At 35.7% G+C, this 20,706-nt stretch overlaps 1 protein-coding gene across 3 annotated transcripts in view; it reads right to left on the bottom strand.

The window, feature by feature from the left end:
- LOC139822868 (uncharacterized) overlaps nucleotides 1–20,706 on the bottom strand; it is a 183,734-nt gene that overhangs the window by 37,826 nt on the left and 125,202 nt on the right. For all 3 annotated transcript variants that reach the window (XM_071795022.1, XM_071795020.1, XM_071795021.1), the window contains exons 3-4: nucleotides 17,364–17,499; nucleotides 5,966–6,099 (exon numbers count right to left, since the gene is read on the bottom strand). In XM_071795022.1, the coding sequence (XP_071651123.1) occupies nucleotides 5,966–6,099; nucleotides 17,364–17,499 (270 nt within the window). The remainder of the gene's footprint in view (nucleotides 1–5,965; nucleotides 6,100–17,363; nucleotides 17,500–20,706) is intronic.

The following is a 20,706-nucleotide window of genomic DNA, read 5'->3' as shown; positions in this document are numbered from 1 at the left end:
CGTTCTTTACTGGTTAGGTATGTCCAATTAATTTTAATACACGAAAAGATTTGTAGAAATACAAATGGGGTAAATATAGGTACAGACTAAAATGCCATTGTATAATATACATAATTCACGTTTGGTTTAAAATACTCAAGTTGTCGACGACAGTTTGCGGAGAAATCAAGCTTGTAGTAAGGAGATATTGCTGCTTTTTAAAATTTCGTCGTTCCCCGTCGCAGCGCCAGACTTGTATTCAAATGTATTATGCAAAAGTACTGCCGCCTTGGCCAACAACCAAGTCGAAAGAGCAAAATGTGCGGTGTTAAGGCGGAGACATGCCTAATGCGCGAACAATCGTCTGCATATGTTCCTGTACGAGTTCTTGGAAAACATTCAACTATGCTGTTATTTACCGTATAAGGAAGCTTAATGACAAGAACTCGAGAATCCTTCAATTCTTCTGTGCATACCATTAAGTGTGTATCCGGTCGCGATTGAAGAGAAAAAGGGAACGAGCGCGCGCCAGCAGTTTAAGATAATGTTTTCATTGGCGCTACCGGCGGTTATTTTACTACGTGTCCTTAAGGTTCTTCCCATCCTGTTTTATAATATCTGTCGGATACCTCGCGAGATTACAAAAACAACACGATCGCGCTTCCGTCCTTCCGGAGCAAGAGAAAGAAAATACTCGCCGTCATTCTGGGAAGTCGTAAGTGCACGGACAACGGTCGGCGTTCGCTTATCTTCAGGTGGCGACTTACGATCCAATAAAGTTTTTGTCCTTTCCCCCACCCCCTCTTTCCTCCTCCCGGCACAGCTGTGATCCCGATCCTCTTTCCCGCGGGATGTGTTTCTGATTGGTAAAAGTTACCATGGTTTATAAGTTGATTAAGGGCGCAGCGGGAGGTGATGTCGAAGATTCTGTTTGCACAGGTAACCCCGAACTCGGTTTCATCGCGGTGAAGTAAGTTCAGCGACGCTCCTGTTAAGACGCGAGCAAGTCGCGACTTCTCTTAACTGGGGGGGGGGGAAAGGGGGCTAAGACCGAGTTGTGCAAAGAATAACAAAAAGAACATTGTTCGTATTATATGCCGCAGTACTCAAACAAACTACATCTGCTCCACGATAATCGAATAAATTGGGGTAGTATAAATTTCGAAAAATTAAAAAAAGAAAACAGCCTGGAAAGATGCCGATTCTTCCACCATTTAACTAAAAAATTTCTAATCGTGTAAACATAAAATAATGCGAAAAATTAAGATTAAATTGACGTCGAAAATAACATTTTCAAATTGTAAAGAAGTTAGTTTTAAAGACCCTTAAAAATCGTAAGCATTTATTAAACAATTTGCAAATTTTTTCCTGTGGTAATTAAATATTTGCAAACTATACAATTTTAGAACAAAATATTACTTGAAACTTGACTTCCCAACTCGTTTATTCATAACGCATTTCTATTTCGTTTTAACATCGATGTTTACCGCTTCACTTCAGTTGTAAACGTAAAAGCGTAAATTAACACGTTAAATAAGATCCGAATTTAAGTTGAAAGCTGAAGCACTGATCCGCACGGCGAATAAAATCGGGAAGACCGAACATTAATCTTTCCGCGGCAAAATATCCAACAAATTCATTAAAAACGAAATCACGGGAGCAAAAAGCGGGGAGCATCAAACAGATATTTCAGAGAGGTCGTAATTTGCCATTGCCAGGCTTGATAGCGCGGTTATACGTGTCGAGCGACGCATAAAACCACAATAAATCTCACTCAAATAACAAATCCCGCCCATATTATCGAGTAATACATGGATATTCCGATAGGTTGTTCTTCACGGTCGTGTAAATCTCGTATGGATGATGCGAGGGGTAAAAAAAAAAAAGAGAAAAAGATGTGGTGGAAATAAAGCGTGGGAGAGAGAACTCTTTCATAATCGTAGAAATATCTGAACGAAATAATTCAGGATTAAAATCTATAAAGAAGGGGGAATAGAACCAAATCTGATCTCGTGAAGCTCCTGGAAAATATGAAAAATTAATATGTTGATAATTACAGGCGGTTGACGTGCGCCTTTCAAATATAACCACTTCAAAAAATCAATATACCTATGTGATTATATATAAATACATATAATGTATCATATCACATGACGTGGTGAGAACATGATCGGTATCGTATACGTTAATGTGAATGTAAGATAGACAGACAAGGAGTACACTTTGTACTTCTTTTGCGCTTTTTACATCTCTTGTCTCTTAGAGCCAATTTCACCAACGTCGGTTAACTGTAACCTTCGATTAAACTCACTCTTCATCTCTTTTTAACTGCCCCCTTAGAAAGAGACGAAGAGTGAGTTTAACCGAACGTTACAGTTAACCGACGTTGGTGAAACTGGCCCTTACAGGAGTTATATCGGTTTATATACCGAATGCGAGAGTGTCCAAACACTCCATTCTCGTTGCCTCATACGTGCACTTTGCGAATGTACAATAGAATAAGCGATATCACGCATGATCTAGCGCCGATGTCGGGCTATAAGGTATTAAAGGATAACAACTGCATATATTGGTATCTGCGTAAGAGCGCACGTCAGTTGCGCAAAATTTATTCGTGCCGGTGCGCAGATTAACCTTGGGAATATCAAGCCGCGAAATGTACACGATGTAAACACCAACTATTATTGGGATGAAGTTTACCAGAAAATACGAGTACGTTGCGTGAACTATTACAATTAAAAGTTTCCAAGCGCATTCGGTATGCTTAATATTAGTACAGTTAAAAGAGATTTATTATATACACGATATACGAGTGTTACAGTGTGTTACTTAATGATAAAATAATAAATATTTAATGATAAATATTCGCAATTATATACAAGCCAGAGTTAAACCGTTTGTCTCTTTTGCGGTATGTCATGTCATTGAAAACGTAATTTATCAATTTCCGTATTATCAAAGATATTCTGGCGTATGTTACATCTATATTTGCGTCACATCGTGAAAAACAGGAAACTGATAATTATAACAGCATATCAATTATAGTCGCTTTTCTATTTTCATTCATCTAAAATTTAAAATGCACTTATCAGCAGGAAGAGTCTTGTTGTCATTTTATTACATATACCGAGATATTTTACTGATAATGTGATTTTCAACGTCCGCATTGGATATCGGAAATACGCATATCGTGTGTCGCAAATATATGTATATGCAAATATTATCTATCATTATAATGTATCATAATAATAATTAATAATTAATAAACAATTTGATGTATATTTATCATATATGTAATAATATTACAAAACAAAAACTTATAGATGACTAAATATGTATTAGCAAAAATTATTTTATATGATTACACTTTCTTGTTCTGCGATATATCTTCAATCTTTAATCATAAAATTATACTGTCGAGTGATATTAAAATTCGATTAGCTTTAATGTATCCAAGATATAATTATCCACGAAATTGAAAAGAAAACTAAAAAGAGCTCTGCGGAATTAAACTTGCAGTGTTCTTTTTTCAACAAGAAATTTAGCAGCGCAAGATATAAAACAATTTGTCGTGTACTACAACCGTAACTACAACCGAATGTGATGCTACGTATTTGCACAATTACTTATTTAGTAATAAATATGGTAAATACATAGTATTTATTAACAAATATTGAAGTTACATCGTAATAATAATTGAAATAACAATTAAAAAGATTTTCGACGAATAAATCGGAAAATAAATCTTTTCAGCAAGAGATCAACTACCTAAAAGTTTTTCCTGGGGGCAAACTACTTTTTCCGGCGCGAGTAAACTTGTACTGGCAACGCCCCGGCCGTAAGAAACCGTTGTTTCCGCGACAAGATATCTTCCACGCTCTCAGAAACGTTCCCTGCAAATTCGACGAGTTTCTCGACAAGACGTTAGCCGTAAGAAGCTAGCAGACCGACCCGGTTGTTCCTGACCTGGGCAATTCGTTACTACCCCCTCGCCGCCCTCGTCGGCGCTGTTCCTTCGTTACTCGCACTTATATGTATATATATACGCGATACTAATTTCCCAGATCCCATGAAACCCACGGTTGATTTCTCCGCGATTCGTATTTTCGGGGCTTTTTACTATCACGCCGTGCACCCGAGAAGATAATATCGTTACAATTTTACAAAAAAATTTACGATTTGCTATCATCTCGATTATCTCGATTGAAGCGACCAAAGTAAATACGTTAGATAAACCTATATCTAGACGTATAATTATGACGCGTAAACAGCATCAAAAACTTTTATGGAATAATGTTAGAAAACAATCTTCAAAGAATTGATTGTTCCAAATTATTAAATATTTGGCTAAGTAAAAGATGATTTATATAATTTAGATATCGCAAAATATTCGATAATCAACATCGCCTGTCAGTCAATTACGTTAGAAGACGAAAGTTTTATTTTTCTTTTTACTTAAGCGTAATGACAATCAAGGTGAAATGCGCTAGCAGAATAGAAATGTTTCTATCGTTTAAAAGTGCGAGATAATTTAGACGCGTCAGCAGCGAAATGCTGTTCGATCAAAGTTGATGGCGAATTTCGGATTTCCGTGAACGATCAAGCCGTGGACCGTGATTTCATTTTGCATTTAGCTGTATCAGCTAATGAGATCCCCGCGACGTCCCCGGAGATTATGGGTAATGCATCGCCCGGAGGCCCGTGCCCGTGCCGCTGCGTTTCGCTCGGCAAAAGTTTGCTCGACAACATTTTTCCTCGTATCGCAATTATTAGTATATTTCGTTCGGTGCTCCTGGCGGCTTTTGCACGGATTATCCGCATTATTCAAATTCCCTTATCCCGTGGACGCGTTTGATGAAACCTTTTCGTCAACCTTTTCCCTCGGAGACGACAACGCGAGGCGTTCGGGTAAGGCTTAATCATCCGCGCTCTAATTCCGTACAGGACCTCAATCTCGGTATAAGAACTCGGATTGCCAAAACAGACGATACGCATATTACTGTATACATTTTCGCGGGACAAAGGGTTTGCTTAATCTCTTTAATGTCTGTCAATGCGCCTCTCCGTTAAGCTCGAACGCCAGGATTCCTCAACGTTCTTGCGCCGGAATTATTTCCTGACTAAATTGAGCTCTAAAATGTGCCCTCGTATAGTAGGACTATGCAAATTCCTGTGCACATCAGTTAAAAGCCGGTAATAAATGGAACCCATTTCGAGCGCGTGATTTCGGCGATAAAGGGAAAATAGTAACGTGCGGAAATGATCTCCTTTCCGAACGGTTAGAGGAGTTTCCTACTACAATAAACATTGGCGACGATGATAATAGCAGCTATGTAGACACATACATTCCGTAAATTGAAAATCAATATCGAAATCCTGTGCACCTTCAATGAGGCTTACGAGTTTCATAGGGTGGTAAGAGCAAATAGTCTTCGATTTAACAATTTTTATAAGAGGACCCATTTCAAGCGAAAAGATGTGAGAAAAGCGGATTCCGATTGAGTGGTATAAAGCTAAAAAAAAAGAGGTGCAGCTGTTAAGTGGGCCGTTTGACAAAAAGAAAAAAAAAGAGATTCACAACGACTCCAAGTATTTTTATAACGTGTACATTTCAACGTTTGTATGTTTTTACACTTGGCTGATTTCCCATCGAGTCAAACAAATGAAATTAACGTCCACGTAATAGATATTTAAGGCAGCAAAACTGATCGTTAAAAGTTATCACACTTTCAAGTTGATTGTTACATAGAATAAATCGTTCGATAATAAATAAACCAAGACAACTGATTTTTCTCTCAAGAAACTCGGTGCGCGTTTAAATTTCGTCCGTTATTTATTCCAGTAGCTTTCCTCTTCGAAAAGGTCAAATTCGATTCTATTGTACCATACAACCGCGAGTATAATGCCGGAAGCCAATCTCGCTAACACATATTCTCTCACTCCGTGATTCGATAATACGACAATCGTGTCGATAGGCATCACTTACCGGCCTGCTGTTGAGCGTGAATGAGAGGTGAACCGGTGGCTTGGAGGGTGGCAAGCTGCAATTTGCCCTCAACATGTCTCCCGGGTCGTAGCGATCGCGTTCCGATACGATAACGGGCTCTTCACGGGGCAGAACTGAAACATAATAATTTCGCGGGTCTCTCTTATAGTCATTGTCGACGAAACTCGTGCACGGCGGCGCGGGCGGCACGGCGGTACGCGGGGGGTGCGGGCGCCGTAATCGCTCCGTTTCCCCGTGCTCGCCCGCCGAACTTATCCAATATTCAAGCGCCAATGAGGAGACCCCGTTATGTCGCCAGCTTTATGCGCTTCCGCGGAGTACAATGGGGTACGTGTATTGCGTAATCCCAGCGACGCCATCCTCAGAAGGCAGTTACGAACGCGTAACCGTGGAAAAATATTAAACGCGGTACGTGGATATTGATTTTGCCGTTGGTAAGCGCGAATCGGGTAAACGCGGGGCATTGCACTGCAAAGACAATAGCTGCAAACTGAAACTGTGATTAAAAGCTTGTTTGTTCTGCAGCAAAATGAAGTGTCCGCGTGAATAGAACCGGCTATTGCCGCCGCACAGATAACGGACCTGTGTGAAGTAATAAAGCAAACTTTGTATTGGAAATTCACTAATCGTCGTGATACTTGAAACAGGAAACGCCGAACGTAACGCGCCGAAGTAATCTAATTTAAAAAAAAAATTCCAAACATACACGTGTATCTCGGATGTAAAACGAGAATCTCTTACAAATTCAACAATTGAAAAAATAATTATCATCAAAATTGTTGATGTAATTTTGTTTAAACGCAATCATCACTATACTACCTAATTACATGTTACATGTATAAATGTCATTCTTAAATAATGTATAACGCAACAGCGCAATTTATTGCCGATTTGATGTTTATACGTATAAATGTCCAAATACGCGTTACATACAGATTTCAATTTCGTTCGTTGTACAAATACTTTTGGAGAAATTGGATACGCTGGAAACGGATCGTCAATTTACAAAGCACTTGAACTTTATCACTGAGCTATCAAAAGGTTCAGAGCGTCTGAAGATATTAAATTTTCGCTGCATGGTTCACTCAGAAAAAATCAAAAAAATCTACAAATGTTTTTTACGTATTTACACCGCGGAAAAGATCTTCACTTGCCCATTATACATGTATAGAATGCATTCATTATGCATAATGACAGCAAAATTATAATAAAAATTATACGTGGATTATATTTAAAAAATCATTTTAATTGCGTTTATTTTATTAAAATATGCTGATTTGAAGTGATATGTCGACCTCGATTAATTTCCAAGCATATGGAATGCTGCTGGAAAATCATCGCCGTTCATTTCACCATATGCTAATCAGTGATCCGCAATTCATACATTCAGGCTAACTTGTGCCCAAATTAAAAAAGCTTAATGTGGCGTATTTAGTCAGACATTCATCGAGCCTGTATTACAATACATAATTTAATTCTCTGAATAATTTAGAAATTCGAATCAAACAGATTTCAGTGTTACATGTTTTTCTATTAATAGACATTTCTCAATAATACCTGTAATAAATAGACTGGACTCATTAAAGCGAGAAAATTAAACATGCATGCCTGAAATCTGCAAATATCTCTCGCGTGTCATATATTTATAGAGTTAAAATTATTTAATGAAAACTATTGACGGTATTAACAAAATCGTAATAAAAACGGGACGTCAATTCATTCATTATATGTTGAATCGAGAATTTGTTAGAAGTTGTTCTATACTTGACTCCAATATCTTGATGATTTTCAGCGCCGTCGTCTCTTTATTCTAATAATAATATTATGATAAATATAGAAGATGTTTCGAGATTCTCAATCGATTCACTTCGATAACGCGTTATAGTATCCTCTCAACTTGGATTTTTCTCACATTCTTAACTATACGGGCTTCGTATATGTGTGCTTTATACAGCGAAGCACACACGAAGCCAACGTACTTGAGATGAAACCGGAAGCTATTGCTGGTAAGTCAAGTGAAAGGAATAACCGTGAAGTCTCCTAAGATCAGCTCGAGGCGACGATAAACCGACGACTCGAAAAACGATAGAACGATTAATCGAATCTCTCGGTTACGTTGCCACGTCCCGTCAATGAATAGCATCGAGCAAGGTGCAAAAATCGATAAAGAAGCATGATAAAGATACCGAAACAATCGCTATTCTCCTCGCGCAATGCGAACGGGAATTCATGAATAGCTGATATTTAATATCAGACCTTATTGTACGAGGAAAAAAAACGCTTAAATAGAAAATCTGAGAGATTCAGAAAAAGTACAATGTAGAACTCGGAACTCCCTTTGTTTCGTAGTAAATTAAATCGTTGTTCGAATATAAATATTAAGTATTCCTGATGAATTATGATATAACGAAAATTACATGACGTAGCATATTACCGTGCGCGAGAAATTTTCAACTTTATTTTCTTCTTATTAACAAAAGCTTTATTACTGTCTATTGTTGTAAAAAAATTCATAATTATGACTTGTACTTTTCCTTGAACTTTCATTAAAAAAGTAACAAAATGAAGAGTAAGAGAAAAAAAAATAATGCGCGACAGTCAGATATCGCAGAATTACGTGATGAAACTTTTACTGTGACATAAAAGAAGTCTATCTATTTTGTGCTGAGTTTTCCTTGTCCTATTTAAGTAAATTTTTCGATTAAATTTTTTGATATCGATTTATTACTGCGCTTCTATCCGCGGTACAAATTCTAACACGTTATGCTATACGCTGCCGTTATGACAAGAGAAAATCGATATCAACGAAGGGAGGTAACGTTCAGGAAAATTCAAGTGCGAATACAATTTTCCTTTAAGAACGTGAAAACTGCACCGGGACAAGATTCGTTTACTCTATGAACATCTTGCGATGCTATCGTAAAATATGAAATGCATATCCTGTCCGAGCTGCAGATAGTTCTACTTTGCCAGAGATTCTCTGTCTGGATTCGAATGCCGCTAATAAAGAAGGTGATCCGCAGATATTATGTCTCTGCCAATCGTAACGAATTGCGAACACCATCGTGATCGATGGAAGATTGTATGGTAGAAATGGATTCTTCGCAAATCACTACCATCGCGTTGAATATTTTTTCCAAGTGTCTATCAGTCTTGCACGAAAATTCGGTAATCATCTTAGATGAAAAAATATATAGGAAAATATTGATCGGAATAATGTAGCTAGAGTCTAGACAGTATCACAATTAAAATAAAGAGTAAAAATAAAACAATGGAGGCAAGTTTTTTACGAAGACTCTGTCTGCTGAAAAATAGATGTGATACATTTACAGCAACTCGATGAAAAAGAAGAAACCTTTAAATATTTGACAGAGAAGCACCGGGAATAGACGGAGCAAAAGATAAAATCCGAAGTATCTTATCCTACTAAAAAGAAAAGATAGGAATGGCTGGGCAATAGTTATAAAATGAAAAAAGAAGATTTTTTCAACACTAGAGGACATTTATATATAGAAAGTAATAAACCAATAAATGGATAAAATTAATATAACGTAGTCTCGTTTTTAACCAATTAATTACAGTAAATCAATGAAGCGTTATTGTCGTAAATATTTGATATAAAGGTGACGAAAAATAAGAACCTCTCTATCCTTGCTTCGGAATATAAAAACAGATTATCTGCAAATAGTCTAAATTTTAAAGTAGACTAATTTAGAACGGTCCCTTCACAAAAGGGATGCACTGAATTGTTTCATTCACAAATGATTGCGAATAAGTGTTACTCGAAATTAATATATTTACAAAAGTTTTTATTTGCTATCACTGCGAAACATTTTCAAAACATTTTATATAAATGCATTCGCCTGCGTTTGATGGTTGGGATATTGGATGATATGACTGATCCTTGAATTTTGTAGATTGAAATGGCCAACGGTTGCCAGAAATTTCGACAGCCATCGCGCATCATTCGATCATCAATCTTGTTCTCCGCTTATCGGAAGTCAATTTCAAAGTTGGAATGACATACTACCACATATAGAAATTTTTGATGACTAGACCGTCCCATATGTTCCCGTAAATGAAAAGACTGTGCCAATTAAACGTGACGCATATCTTCAATTAAAATGACGATAGTACCTCGGTATAACAGTTAATTGGCGTAAAACTCTTGCTTTGATATTATTTAAAAATACCTTTTACATGTACTAACTAATTAATATTGCAAGAAAAATGAACATTAACACAGTGTAAATTAGATCATGTTATAAAACTTCGATCTATGTAACATTTTATCGGATGTTTCTGTGTGTTAGAGAAATATTTCTATATCTTTTATTTTCCAAATTTAAAACAATTTCAGCAGTAAATATTATTTGCTGTTTAAATATAAATATAACAAATTAATCTACTTAATATTGCACATTATGTAAGGTAAAAAATTAAATCTTATATTTAAATTTATTTTTGTTTTAAAACATTTTACAAAAACCGTTATTGAAAGAGAGAAAATTTAATTAAGCGCTTCCAATAAAAGTATTATGCGCTGGATAACGTAATGTAACAACGTAAATTCCTAATGGATATTTTATTCGACGTTATAATGAAAGAACTGCTATAGAATTTCTATACACAAAGTACAGTCAAACATTTTTCAACAATAACGTATTTTAACGCGTTTCTACGTGGAAAAAATATCTTGGAAATTTGCGAGAACAAAACTGAATGAAAATTCAGAGGTGAGAATTTGTGTGAGACGATTCAATCATGCATTTGTCGGTGCATTGAGAGGAACGTGCTTAAGCAGAATTACAAGCGATTTCGATATAGTGTTCACTATTCTCGAGCGTTATATTAAGGTCTGACTCTATTTTACATTCATGAGAATATTAGAGCGTAAGAGCGCGAATACGTAGAAATTTCGTTATTAACATACATGCGCAATTTTCTTGATAAGCAACTTCACCTTGTATAAAATGAAATTGTGCAAGATTTTCCAAAAGCGTTGCGATTTTGCGTTAAGTGGAATATTACGTTTTACGGTACATCTTACGTAGCATTTCGTATTACTGAGAAATATTGTCGTCATAAATAAATGATTAAGAAATAATAAATCATATATTTTTATTGTAAAAAAAAAATCCAAATTAACTAAAAGAAACTCAATAAAAATTAGTCTGTTACCTACATTTAAAGTATTCTATATGTATAATATATGTAAAACAAAACAAAAGTTTCGAATTTATCTACTGTAATAATAAACTCTTTATACTATATATTTCTGCCATCTTTTTTAATTGTGTATTCGTTGTGTGACAAATCTGAAATCGATTAATTTCTAAATAAATTTGATTTTCTTACGAATTTTAATTTCCATCAACGCTGATATTTAAACCATCTGATGTCGAAGGATTAATTGTTCAAATTTAACGAGCAGAAATTTAGCTCCTAAAACTGATTGCAATCTCAAATATTTACTGCTTTGAAATACTCGTGAAAGTTACAAGCGCATAAACGCACCAACGACCATCATACAGTCACAACTAGAGAGTAAATATCAATAATAATCATAACTTTTGTATGACACATGTGTTCCAACATGAGTAATGTTAATTACGCAATAATTATACATTCAGTAATGTATACATGTCAAAATTAATTTACATAAATTAGCATAAGCATAAATATATGTGATATAGATTCATCTAATTTTGTAGTTTACTACAATAATTTCATAAAGATGTATCAATTTGACTCATAAAACAATGTTTAGCATTGACAATTAAAAATGTTTAGAGAATTAAGTTTACAAGAACGCAAAGATATTCTTGTTCCGAGATTAATTTCAAGTAAATTTTATTGTTAGCAGAAGTTTAGCTTGGCTTAATTGCCAAAATATTAAGTCTTAAGAATTCAGAAATTGTGAGAAATATTGCTTTCTTAACTGTTTTAGAAAAACATTGATTTGAGATTCGTTACAGATTAAATAAATATTAGAAAGTTACTCAGACGAAACACACAATGTCCGAAACAATCTATATACATCTATCGCGTAACGCGATTACAAAAAAAATGTCTGTATTGCTTCGCCTGACAGCGTTATGTAATTTCAAAGGATCCAACGTTTCATTCCTAACAAGGTTTCCGGAGAAATTTCTTTCTGATGGAATGCTTTCTAGAAATAGCATAGCTCGGACATAAAATAATGAAGTGATGGAGTGCGCAGCGTATTACTCACGATGTTGTGTACACTTACGGTACAATGCTCGCGTATAGTTAGGTAATTCAGTAAAATATACCGTTCACGAGTTTATGCGACTTTGCTATTGCTATATACCATTCTATCAAGGGACAGTGCCACAATGTTATACCTACTCGTACTAATTCAAATTTACACAAATACGCATAAATAACTAAATCATATGACACGATTGCATTCATCGAGCACGTTACGCAATGCAAATTATTCTTAATTTCAACGCGCATTGTGCGCAATTGATGTATTATTACAGAACGTGAAATATACTGCCGAACTCAGCATTCTGCTTCCATTATGGGCAAAAGATGCAAGAGAGACGAGAGGAAGCATATAGCATTTCTGATATTAAGCATTTTTCCAGCATCCTACGCAATAGAATCGTATACCGTCGCACTTTAAGACGTTACAGACCGTTCATTGAATCCTTTCGATATATAGAATTGCGAGATAAATTCTTCTCCTTCCGAAGCAGGAAATGATAGTACATATATTCCAAGAATAGTTTCGTAATTTCGACATATAAATTCTATTCAAATAACTTTTCGCCTGAATTCCTAGCCTGCCCAGCCGCGATAAGAAAAAAATACGTCAATTTCATCGCTCGAATTCATCGCATAATATTCGCGGAAAAATACTGGCGAAATTGTTACCCATAACTGTAAAAAATCATCATCATACATCTGTATATTTAAATTGTTTTTCGGAAAGCAAATAAATTTCAAGTATAATACAACCTGCAGAGTATGATAATACACGCGTAAAATATATAGCAATATTGAACCAAACAAAACCCTTTTACAAACAATAACTGTTTTCTAATTAACATATAGCCTCGTTACATCGTAAAAAAGCTAAAATTGCGTATGCCACGTTTATTAAACCTGCTAGCTGGAGAAAATAAAAAAGTATGCAGCGCGTAGGGAAATAAAATTCTTGAATATAATAAAAATATTGAATTATTTTCCGCTAACCGAAGCAGAATGCAGGCGCAAAAAGAACACAGCTATTTTTAATTTTGATAAAATAAATGTGGAAAGATGAAGCTATACAAGAAAGACTTGCAAATATTTGCAACTGTACTTTTATGCACATAGTAAAGGAAATTATGTTCAAGGGTTCACTTCATAATAAATCATTTAATAAGAATAGAAGATACCAATACAAGAAATATATCTAATGATTTCAGGCTGCATAAAAGTAAGTCATATGATTATTATCGCCGTTTTGATTGTTCATACAATCTTTGTATATCATAGAAAATCCCTTTTACAATTTTCACCATTTATATATGTATATATATATATATATATATATATATATAAAAGGGATAATTATTATATTAAAACATTGACATTGAATACTCATAAAAAGGAAGAAATTTAAGTAATAATATTTAACTTGTAAATAACTTTACGCACGTCCATTTAAGACCGATCCCTATAGAGATGATAGTATAAATATTATATACAACACAGGACACTTTCAATTAACAATATATTGTAAATGGTTCACTAATTACATTATAATAACGAATTTTAAAAGTTCTGAGAAATCTGTATTTCTGTATATTTCGACTTTGCCATTTCTGTGATAATGTTCTGTTATGTAACAATTTGTAACAAGCGCAGAGCAGTGCCACAGCAAATAGTGTAACACGCGCAGCAGTGTACAAAAAGTCTAACAAGAGAATACGTTCCGTGCATTGCGAGCTTTATGCGTAGTATAAAGGATGCAACTGTGCAAACATACGCGTGCGAAAGTTTTTCAACTGTGCTTCGAGAGTCTCGATTTTTGCCTTGCAAAATGTGTCTCTCCGCGACGTACAATTCGCGGGTTCCCTAATGCTACATCGCATCGTGAAAATCTTCGATTTTTGCAAGTTTACAGGAAGGAGAGGATTTTGTAGAAAGCATCTGGTAGTCCCGACAATGCTGGTAACTTATAGCAGGAAGATTTAAAGAGCTCAGCGGACAGATATATGGCGAAATTACTATCTCGCGGTCGCTCATCTTTGAATAAATCGCGAGTCCTTAAATCCAATATCGCAAACACCAAAGTGAGAATTCCCAGATGTTCGTAAATCTAATCGGTGCACGGAGAGAATTTTTTGTTATATTTTACCCTTAAATTCACTACAAACTTGGGACAACTTGGCAACCAAGAAATTTTTAAAATATACAAAAGACATTTTACAAACAACGTGATAAAAATTACCAAGCAGATTGGTAAATTTTGAAAAGTTATTGAAATTTCCTAGATATATTTTAGTAAAATTAATCAAACATATTTTATATTTCAATGTAATAGATATTAATATTTTTTATTATGATAAATATTAATCAGAATAGCTCGCATAAAATTCTTGGTGGCACATGTTGTCCCACAACTACCATGATTTCAGGATAAATTTTAAGAGAAAATTCTCTCCATGTGTTATTCTAGTGACTGGATTCTTTCAACTAATAAAAGACAAATTGAAAAATACAATCTCGAAATAAGATTAATCAGTGAAAGTAAAGAAAATAAAAAAATTAAATATTTAAAAGCAAACACATTGCTTTTTCAAAATTCGCTGTCTAAAATATATACATGTATGTGTGTGAGACGCTTAAGAAATTTTTAAGATAATTTTGTATTTCATGTAATGAATCTTGAGAAAACTCCATCATTATACCTACATATATCATACCATTCGAGATGTTCAACTTGTGAATATAAATAAAATATTACCAAATATTTGAATATTTGAATAATTGAAATATATGAAAAATAAATTAAATTAAATGAGTATCAAATTTATTATACACTTAACTCTTAGGTTCTTACCGCTTCCTTTTTATCGATATCGGTTGTTTATCGGACCAAAATAGCGCACGTTTACTTTAATATAAGAAGTGATTTTATAAATAGCTAACACGTGTAATTATATTTTTATAACGTCATATTTTAATATGCAATATTTTGCAACATTTACACACTGTATGGTAAACAACTTGATTAATATGCGTTATGAAATCCGTCACTTATAAGTTATTAAATGAATGATTTGGAATTCACTTTATTGATGAGTTTGCGACACGATTATCTATGGAATGCAAAGCGACATACTTTTAATTACGCGAGTTTAACTTTTAAATTTCGATAAATTACATCCCTGCTGATGACGCAATGATAAACTAATTTCCTTAATGAACGACAAAACTTCTAATTCTGCGCATCATATATGACTGTCCGAAATGGAATTTTGCCAACTATAGTTCATCATACTGTCCTAAATTCGAATTTTTGAAATGTATAACAAATTTATAACCATATATAAATAAATATTGTAATATCATTTTCTTAACTAATAATTTAGATTTAGATATCATTATTTATAATTCTACAGAAAAATCACGAATTCCCATACATACAATATATGCAGATCAGAATGAGATACTGTTTGGCCAAATATATATTGCATTGACCGACTAAACTGATATCAATTCAGCGACAAAGAGGACGACACACGGATCAGATTCAATAGAATAGACGGATCAAACGCGACAGAGTTAATAACGATGACGAGGGAACTTTCATTGCCAGCTGTATTGTAGGGATATATGCATATCTCTTTGAGTACTTCAACTTACGACGTTGCAAGGTCGAATATAAATTATTGTGACAGAAGGATTAGCACAAATAGTCGCTGCGTGATTTCACTGCTCGATATACCTAATATTGTGTATATATTAAATTGAATTGTTTCTATAATATTGACAATTTAACAATATTGTTATTGTACAATTTAAAAAAGCATGGTAATACGATACCGAAAAACGGTATCGTATATTACCGTTTTTCGTTATAAAAAATTTAAAAAAATGTTTATCGTATTACTGTTTTTCAAATAAAACTATATTGAAATCAGAGAACTACAAATAAAAGCGTAGCACACTAAGATTTTAAAAATTGATTTTGCAATACTTTTTTTACACATATAAATGTATCAAACATACCGACTCAAACAATAGAATGTTTCACAATAAGCAAGATAAAATTTTCTAAAAATTCAACATATTTCAATTTATAAGAGATAAAAATAAACAATAGTAATTATTTGTTAAAATTTAAAAGTTAGGAATTATATCATGAAAAATACTATAACTATTTTCTCATTTATTTCATTTCATTCGAGAAAAAAGGAACTGTATACAAAAAATGGGACAAAACTTCGTTTTTAACCCTTAAATGCGAAATTTTTTATAGTATTCTGCAGAGTTTTTAAATAAATAATGAATGCTTAAGAAATCTTAAAAAAATATTTAAAAAATTCTTTTTTATTAACTTGAATCCTTTATAGATGGAAAGGCCCTTCTGGGCTTTCTCACCTACAAAGACCCTTTACAGATGTGCAAAATCACGCGTTTTCAGTTCGAAGTTTATAAAGGAGGGACCATCGAAAAGTTGCTTTGCATATATGCAAAGCTGACGCACTTAAGGGTTAATACAACTGAATAAACAAAGCATTTCTATGGGTTAATTGCTCTCAGAAGAAATTTTCACAAAATACGCAAAAGAATATATATGAAAGCATTTACGTCAACTCTAATTACGTATCGCCCGTAATTTTATAAAATTATCATATTCACATAGAAACTGGAACATTATACTGCTTTTTAGCTTACTCAATTGAGATAAAAATATTACCGCTCTCTCAGTTTTGTGCAAAAGCATATATATATAGGTATACAAATAGACTTAAATTTAAAAGTTTGAAAAAATTTTACAAGACTCGCGGAAAAATTGTGTAATTTTTAATTGTTCATCACAAATCCATATTTTAATATTTTGTAAAACAAATTAGTCCATTTCTATTAAAAATTTAATTTTGTACCTCCGCATACATACTCACTCAAAAATATCGCGAGAATGTTGGAACCGTTACAATTAAGCACCAGTTCCTTGTACGCTTGAATTATCTGACGTAGTATAACAAAAATAAAACTTCAGACTTTTGAAGCTCTCGCCTAATTCGCTCGTGCGTAAAGCCACGGTCCTAGATAACGGAAGAGTGGCAGTCTGCCTTGTACATGTACGGAGTTTCGTGATACCGGATAATACCGTAGGGCATGTACTTACATACTACGGTGAGATTCTTCGAGACGGAGGCCGTGGAGAAGGTCGGCGCGTCTGCCGTAACTTCGCAGATGAATGTACCCGAGAGGCCGAAGTCGACATTGCGAAGCGTTACTTGGCTCTCGTTCGAGTTGTCGGACTGAAACACACGACCGCATAAGATGTACAGAGCGAATGTAAGTATACCTGCGTATCAAGTGCGGCGGCCTAGCTTATTATGCCGCGGCGAAGTCGTAATGTCATTTACATGCGAGTAACGTAATTCGATATAATCTCATTTGTTGAAAGACGTTACACATGTTGAAGAGATTAGATATATTCGCGTGTCGTAATTCGATGGCTTTGTATAATTACTATAATCGTATTAATAAACATAGACTTGACGCTAGCGATTTTATTAGTTCGTATAACATTTTGTATTACATTATATTTTATATATTTTGTGATAATTTTTTTAACTTAATATCAAATATGTAAAGATTAAATATATAAAAAAATACTTAAATTCATTGGTAATGACTACTTTTTTAGATTTCTCATAAACATAAAGTTAAAACTTTTAAAAAGATGCAGTGTTCTTTGTTCCGGCAAATATTCCATGAATATCCTATATAACTCTCATTGCGTTGAAGGATGCCTGGTCCACTTGAGGGAACAATCACCTTATCAGAAAATTATCCGGCACTCGACTAAAGTGGCTCCGGAAAGCCAAGCTGGTAACGGAAGTAGAGATGAAGCGACTTCGCGATGGCGATAGGAGCCAAGTAAAGAAAGGTTTAATCGGAATAAGCAAAACGAAGCATGCATAATTAGCCGTGCTTATATAATGAAAGAGGAAGAAGCACAAGCGGAGATGGGCCGGTGACCGGGGCGAGAAAAAGGGTGAATTGCAAGTTCTTTGACGAACGGGAAATAGCATGAAAGGCAAGTGAGCGGCGCTCTCTCTCTCTCTCTCTCTCTCTCTCTCTCTCTCTCTCTCGTTGATTTATGCGGACAAGGGCGCGGAGTCCCCGGCTGACTTTACAGAAACAAGGACAAAAGCCCGGCACACCGCACGGGAGGAATAAATATGAAAGCATAGCACTCTCACTCGACGCCACCTAGGGAATAATCTCCGACGTGTAGCGTCTTGTCGTTCTCCTCCCGACTGGCGATGACACTGATACTCTCGCGCGAGATATCCAATATTTGTGGCGTATATGAATCGATCATTCGCAGACTACTAATGTACAGGATAACAACCTCGCGCGAAACATCAATTCTGTCGGACAAGCGCCAGCAATCCGTCATATGCATGAAAAATTAATGAAGCGTCAAAATTATTCAATCAAGATATCGAATGTATCGAATGTAAGAGGAATATTATGGATAGTAATTGGATGGATCATGGAAAGTAATTATTTATCAGCAAATCTCTTCTTTTTATCTTTTTTGTCTCTGTAAAATTATATAAAAGCGTTTCTCCAAAATATACAAGTACAATTGTTATAAAACTAAATCCGTTATTTCCCGGAGCTATAATAATAATTTACTTGCGATCACTATTTTAACGATCACCATTTTCCTCTCTCATTTGTAATTTTAAAGAACACGTCTTTGACACAAAGTCATTATTTGCGGCTTCTTTTATATCTAAAGAATTCGATCATGCGGTAACATGCCGATTGCGATAGATTGCCTTTTTTATGGATCGTTACCTGTCCGATTCTTGTTTGAATTCCTACTAGAATGGTTGCGACGGTGTCAATATGCAGCTGAAAGCATGATATCTATACCTCCCGAACGAGCGTCAGTACTTGGTTTGGTCGAGAATTGCAAATAGATATTGGGAACGAACTATCGCGACTTCGGGCCACGGCATTGTGGAATAATAGGTCAACGCTCGCAGATCGTACGTCGGTCTTTTTGCTCGCTAGCCCACTCTCGCTCTTTGTCTTTGACAAAATTTCAGATAGTCAACTAAATTTTGATGTTTTTAATGTGAATATAGGAGAAAATCAATAATACCAATAATTTACGAAGTCCGATGCAATGGAACGCATGACGAAGCACGTTAATATATATTAATATGCGTAGTACTGGGCTTTATACTTCATCATGAGCGCGCTTTTAACATACCGCATAATATTCCTGTGTTGCAACACCTGCCTGAGCGGCGGCGCTTTGTTGACTCGCGTAAATGTTTCGTCGCTTTGACTCCACAAACGCTGAGTCGAATTGGTTAACTCGATGTTTAGCACTTTCAACATACGTAACGTAGAATTTCCGCGTACGTGCAGAATCCCAACAATAGCTGTGTATGTGTGTTCTTTACTCGCATATATAAGAATAATATGTGTTATACAAAAAGTTTCCGCATGCTGATAGAGACCGCACGATAATTCACGTTATCGTAATCGCGTAAACGCGAAATAATATAGCACGGCGAAAAACAACGAAGTAAAAATCATTTTTTCCAACCCCCTCCGGACACGTGTCGCCGCGAGCGTGCTAACGATTCATTCCCCAATATAAAGGGTCTATTAAATAAAACATATCCGGTGTAACAGCTAGAGTATTGCGATATTAACAAACCACGTAAAGGTAACGCATCAAAATACTGCCAAACGTATTTCCGATATAGATATCCGACCAGGATATGCACATAGCAAATCAAATATCAGTCCGAACAAGCCAAGTAATAAAACAATTTTTTTCGCAGTCTTCCCTCTGGGGAAAACAAACGGGGGCGGGGGGGGGGGGACGGGGCGGACGTATTTTTCGAAATCGAAGCTTTTATACCCCTCACGGCGCGGTGCCATTACTTCCCGTTCGTCACCGGAGAACCGACCGCGCGTGTACCGTTGTTTCGAAACGATAAACGTAAACGGGAACAGAGGAACGTGCGGCGCGTTGTCACGGTTTGTCAGGTCGTTCATTCGGCTGTATACCGGAACACAACGGTACCGAGGGGGCTTGTTTTTGGCGCAGCGCGTGTGCAGGCGGCAATAGCCCCGGATTGGCGGTCGCCGCGCGCCATCCCGCAAACCATCGCACCCAACGCGTGTAACAGCCTACGGAAATGTTCGAGCGATGATAAAAGCACCCGTAGACCCGACTGTTTTACGGCGATTACAGCGGTCAAGGATGCTGTTAACGAGGCGCCACCGCGGCAACCTGCGGTTTGCGTTACGGTGATCCGATAGAACCGCATATTTCGTTGTTCGCTAACCCCCGCCGATTTGCGTGGCTCGACCTGAAAAAGATAGCCGCAGTTTCGCAGACTCGTTGGGGCACATGCAAAAGTGTTCCAATTAACAAATGTCCCACCCTCCCTCTCTCTCCCCCAGTCAGTGATCCGTGGCCG

The sequence above is a fragment of the Temnothorax longispinosus genome, chromosome 12 (assembly GCF_030848805.1).
Source record: "Temnothorax longispinosus isolate EJ_2023e chromosome 12, Tlon_JGU_v1, whole genome shotgun sequence".
NCBI lineage: Eukaryota > Metazoa > Arthropoda > Insecta > Hymenoptera > Formicidae > Temnothorax > Temnothorax longispinosus.
Note: the sequence above shows the minus strand (reverse complement) of the source record. Positions and strands in the feature narration are given on the sequence as shown.